At 39.4% G+C, this 5,846-nt stretch overlaps 1 protein-coding gene across 1 annotated transcript; it reads right to left on the reverse strand.

Moving 5' to 3' along the window:
- Positions 1-1,982: 1,982 nt before the first annotated feature.
- LOC105827038 (olfactory receptor 145-like) lies at positions 1,983-2,930 on the reverse strand. Its single transcript, XM_012665071.1, has one exon. The coding sequence runs from the start codon at positions 2,928-2,930 to the stop codon at positions 1,983-1,985; it is 948 nt and encodes a 315-aa protein (XP_012520525.1).
- Between the last annotated feature and the right edge of the window lie 2,916 nt (positions 2,931-5,846).

Raw genomic sequence — 5,846 nt, forward strand, 5'->3', positions numbered from 1 at the left:
TTTTCACTGTTTTCTCAAAGGGGAAAATAAGACAACATCCTCTTCTAGAAAAGAAATCATCATGATTTAGTTTATTCACCAAACATTTCTTTCAAATTATCATTTATCTCTTAAATGCAATGTGAGATGTTAGTACCTTAAAATCCACATGGAAATAGCAAATGAAAAGCAACATAAACAGGAGTGATTTGGTTCTTCCCAGGGCCTCCAGCTCTCTGGGTTTATCCTGTCTTTAATACCAACTGGCTGAAGTCTTCATCCTGCTCAGGAAAACCCTGTGATCACCATAATATTTGTAGGGCCTTGAAATGTGGAGAAGATTGTCATAGATAGGACCTTTAATTTTTCATCTTTTTAATTTCTAAATTCCTTCTTCCTGACTTTCAGTTGCTACTCATGATGTTGCCTCCTGAAGATGCTCCCTTTTCTCCTCTTCTTCCCCAAAACAGTGGCCATGGGTTCTTCACGTTCACTCCCTAAAACATTATTAATGTATGGCCATTGTGGATTACAAGTTTTATCAAATCTTTATGACAGTGAAGGATAATTACAGTACTTAACAGAACAGATACAAATTCAATTTGAAATGTGGTTTCTAAACCTTCATTGGCCATTTGCTACAGAGGCACCTGCGATTTATTGGCTGTATGTCTCCCTGGGTCCTGGCCTAATGACATGTTGCTGGGCTCCTTTCTCTCCCATGCCCTGTCCGTGAATCACAAGCAACTGAAAACATTTCAATTCTTTTACAGTTTTGTAAAAAAGTCAGTTCCCCACTTGAGCCAATTATTTTTCAATTATCCTAGCTAACAGACCTCCTCTTTCATGACAAAAACAACCATCAAAGTGCTTTCTGGAAAAAAAACATACAAAGCAACAGCCATCCTGAGAAAACTTTATACATCATCTAGATATAAAGCATACTCAATTTTCCAGAAGTAATGTTTACTCATACGATATTTAATGCTTATTGAATAAAAATAATAAAATGAAGTAACAATGTATACTAGAAAGAGAGGTAGACTTAAAATCAGAAGGTTATTAGTTTATTACAGGCTTTTTCATGAAGAAGCTGTGTGACTTCGTGCAATGAATATATATTGGTGGCCTATACTGAGATATTTTGAATGTATAAAACTAAATGTGAAATTTATGCCAAAAGAGGCAAATGCACAGTGTTTCCAATGACAAAATGGCTTATATTTAGTAAGCCTTATAGAACATTGTATATCTGTGAAACACTGGCATTTGAAGGAGATAAGATGTTGCCCAGGGGGGGATGGAAAGATAAGAGTAGCGACAGGTTTCTCATTCACGTGTGCGCTGGAATATTACAACACATTGTCATCCTCGTTTTATTTCACCTGATCATTTGAAGAAGATTTCATCTTTTCCAGGAGACAAAAAGAAACTCCATAATGACAATGGAAAAAACAGAGATTAAAACTTCCTTAACAGCCGGGCATGGTGGCTCACGCCTGTAATCCTAGCACGCTGGGAGGCTGAGGCAGGTGGATTGTTTGAGCTCAGGAGTTTGAAACCAGCCTGAGCAAGAGCGAGACCCCCTTTCTACTAAAAATTTAAGGAAATTAGCTGGACAATTAAAAATATAGAAAAAATTAGCAGGGTATGGTGGCGCATGCCTGTAGTCCCAGCTACTCGGGAGGCTGAGGCAGAAGGATCGCTTAAGCCCAGGAGTTTGAGGTTGCTGTGAGCTAGGCTGATGCCATGGCACTCTAGTCTGGGCAACAGAGCAAGACTCTGTCTGAAAAAAAAAAAAACAAAACTTCCTTAACTTCATCATAAAACAGGAAAAATAATGAAAAGGGGAAAAATGATGGGGGGAAAAAGAAAATCTATTATAAAAACATTGGAGACGTAATTGAGAGGATACTCAACTATCAACTTGATAAGAAACAGTAGGGAAACGATATTTCCTCCTAAACTATTGTAATAAAATACAGAGTCTCCCTGCCCTGTAACTACATGCACGGAGAGATCCTATTTCTCCTACTCAGGGCTATTCTCAGGGCAAATTTAACATCTTTGTTCCTCAAGCTGTAAATTAAGGGGTTCATCATGGGAACCACATTAGTGTAAAAGACAGAAGAGACTTTTCCCTCATTCATAGACCCAGCAGAAGATGGTTTGAGATACATAAATGCACCTGATCCAAAGAAGAAAGAAACAGCAACTATATGGGAACTGCAAGTGCTAAAGGCTTTGAACCTGCCCTCCTTGGAGGTAATTTGAAGGATGTTGGAAAGGATGCAACTATAAGAAATAAAGATGGTGAGACTGGGCACAATGATGTTGATGCCAACTACAATGAAAACTTCCAGCTCATTCACGTAAGTGCTGGTGCAGGAGAGCTGGAGCACAGGAAGGATGTCACAGAAATAGTGGTTGATGGTGTTTACATCACAGAAGGTCAATCTCAGCATGTATCCAGTGTGAGCCATGGCACCAGAGAAGGCCATCAAGTATGAACCAAGCATAAGGTTGCAACATACTTTAGGGGACATGGCAATGTTATACAAAAGTGGGTTACAGATGGCCACATAGCGATCATAGGCCATTGACATCGGCACAAAGCATTCAGAAATGACAAAAAAACAGTAAAAGTACAGCTGGGTCATGCATGCCTTGTAGGAGATAATGTTCTTCTCTAATGTGAAGTTCAACAACATTTTAGGTGTAAACACAGAAGAATAGCAGAGGTCTATGAAGGACAAGTTAAAGAGGAAAAAGTACATGGGGGTATGAAGGTGTGAACTCAGCCCAATTAGAGTTACCAAGCCCAAATTCCCCAACACAGTGACCAAATACATTGCTAGAAACAGAAAGAACAGGGGCATTTGGAGGTCAGGCTGCTCTGTTAATCCCACAAGAATGAATTCAGTCACAAAAGAGCCATTTCCAGGAGCCATTCTTCTCTAAGGGGATCTGTGGACACAGGAAAAAAGGATTGCATTAGAGGACAACCCAGCTCTTATACCACAAAGCTACTCCCATAAGAGCTGTGTATATGCTGGGATTGTGTGAGACTAACCCAACCTGGACCCACAGAATCTGCCGTTACCACTACCACCATACTAAGTGATACCAACTGCCTCTTAGAAGAGTCTTACTAAGCAACATACAACAAACAGCACCACCGACTTACCCTAGAGCATGAAGGGCAGAGCTGCCAGAGGCAACCATGACTGCTGGAAATAAGAGAGGACGAGAGGGAAGAACGGTGGACCAGGACAGAATCATCCTCTGCTCATGTCATCATTTTTGCATTCACTTCATCCCTCCCCTCACCAGTGAAATTGGAGGCAGAGCTTTTGGCAACTTTGTGCTGGCCTCTAATGCAGATTGGACTGCAGTGGGTGGAAGCCAAAACATTATTTCTAATCCAGAAATATGGGACCAGAGTGTAGGACAGGTTAAATCACAGCCCCATGTGACTGAATAAAAGCCCTACATCTAGAAGAGAGAGTATTTTGTCCGTGGAGAGGGAACTCACTGATTAGATACTGCAACCACTGGGTCCACTAATGTCTGGACGTTTTCTGCTTCCCCTTGAACAGATTCTTCCGGCACCTTCATTTGAGTCTCAGGACTGCATGACATAGGAAAGAAATTGGTATAACCTAGATTCCAGGATGTACATCTCAAAAAAAAGAGGACATTTATATGCATGGAATTCAGAAACTCACCCTCCTCAGACCACAAATCCTTGGTGCTTCCTTATTCTTGTCAGTTGCCACCATGGTCCTAGAAGGGAAATATCAGGTTCTGAGGCTTTGGTTGCTCTGATACTAAGAGGATGAGTCCACCTTTGATTTTCATTATGCCCTGGAAATTGCTATGAACTACAGATCATGATTTCTGTCTATGACTTTGAGCCCTCTCACACAAGAAAGACAAAGTCAGCGTTATCACCACATTTGCCACTAAATAAGACACAGTTTTCATGTGAGTTTACTGATATAGTACACTAGTTATAAACAGAATAGAAGTTTACTAGGTCCTTTCACCAGAGAACAAATTCTAGGAGTAAAAGGGAAATAAAGGGATTGTATTTACACCCTGGATCATGATCTGCAGTTCCTCAGGGACTCACAATTTTACTCAAGTCTTCCCTTCACCCTTGGGCTTGTACATCCCGCAAGACAACAAATATAAACTCCCATCTCACCATTATCATTATATCTGATGGGAATATATTGCTCTGGATATTTCTCTCCTTTTTCCCACTTCCTAAATGGACATTTCCACAGGTTCTACATTCTGTGTTTCCTTCATTTTTTATCTTAAATTTTGCTCACTTGAGTTGGGATTTCTCATAGGCTATATCATTTTTCTTTTTAATTTCTTTCTTTTGTCTAACATTTTTACTTCTAAACATCTACTGGAAATTTCTACCTGAGAATCTTGCTGGGAATTTAAATGTAACAACTAATTTAAAAGTTATTTAAATTCTCTGTGCTTCATGTTCAAAATTGCTAAAATAGGGATGGTGATAACAGCATCTCTTTCCTTGGCTTCCTATGACAATTAAATAAGCTACTAAAAGTCAAATAGTAGAGCACTGCATGGCACATGGCAAACAGTCAATAAATGTCAGCTGTCATTATTTACATTCCCATAACCTTGGTAGCTCCTCCACTCATATTATTTCTTTTTAATTCCTCTTTTCCCCTAAAAACAGTAAGTTCTCTAAGGACAAAGATCACTTTTGCTTTGCTTGCTACTTTGCTCCTGGTGCTAAGTACAGAGCAGAGCATATATTATAGTAGGAACTCCTTAAATGTTTATGGAAATCATGTTGCGTGGCTGAAAACCTTCAGAATCTTTTCCATATTTCTCGCATGCTAAGAACAGAGTCTACAAACACAGTGTCCGCCATCCCTTTCCCTAGGCTACCACACAAGCTCAGGTACTCTTCAGGCTTTAACTCAACTATACTACTGAAATGTAGTGGCTCCTAACTCTCGTTCTAGCATTTCCCCACATGCTCCCTCTTCTTTAGCTAGCTGCACTGCTGCTACAGTCAGATCTGAAAGTGAAGCTCTGTCCCTCCCCGGATTTAGAACATTCAGTGGTTCTCCATTCCCCACTCACTCTACCACTATCCCGGACATGTACATCAAAGTAATGGGCAATTCAGGCTATGTAATAAAAATATGAGTCTCAAAACTATGATTCAGCCAGATTTAAAATTAAAGAAGAAATTGTGGTATAGTTGTGGAGAAGCCGCAAAAGAACTGAGTATTTGCATATTTTAAGCACACGTTCATTTAAAAACCCATTTTAATTAGGAGAAGGTAACAATAATGCTGGAGATGGAGTGCTCTAGGTAGGTTCAGAAACTAAAGTCTCTAATTAAGGACCAGGCTCTTCTATTCCCATGTCCTCAGTCTGTTGGTCTCAGTCCTCAGGCTTATCACCTCAGGGTCACAAAATAGCTGCTGAAGCTCTAAAAACTGCATGAAAACACAACTACATCCAAAGAAGAAAGCCAGATTAAAAGACAAGAGAATTCCCTTCATGTATCTCCCTATATATTATGAAGTAAATCTTCTTGAAGCCAGTAGATGACTGTCCTTGACTTCTCTTTAGTTACGGGGTATGTATTATAATATGACCAGCCTAATTGCAAGGGAAAGTAGCAAAATGAATGTTTCCCATTTTCAGCATCTATCATGAAAGGAAGTTTCTGACATTAGAGAAAAATATAAAAGAATTATCTATTGGGTAGGAGAACAACATTGTCCTCACAAACAAAGAGCTTGTGAAAAATGTTTAAAATAGGATATTTTATTTATTCAGTTTAGCTAAAAATATACTTATTA

Source organism: Propithecus coquereli, unplaced genomic scaffold, assembly GCF_000956105.1.
Source record: "Propithecus coquereli isolate 6110/MARCELLA unplaced genomic scaffold, Pcoq_1.0 Scaffold952, whole genome shotgun sequence".
NCBI lineage: Eukaryota > Metazoa > Chordata > Mammalia > Primates > Indriidae > Propithecus > Propithecus coquereli.

Bases quoted from the DNA above. Each gene is read 5' to 3' on its own strand.
- LOC105827038 (XM_012665071.1), bottom strand. From the start codon at position 2,930: ATGGCTCCTGGAAATGGCTCTTTTGTGACTGAATTCATTCTTGTGGGA.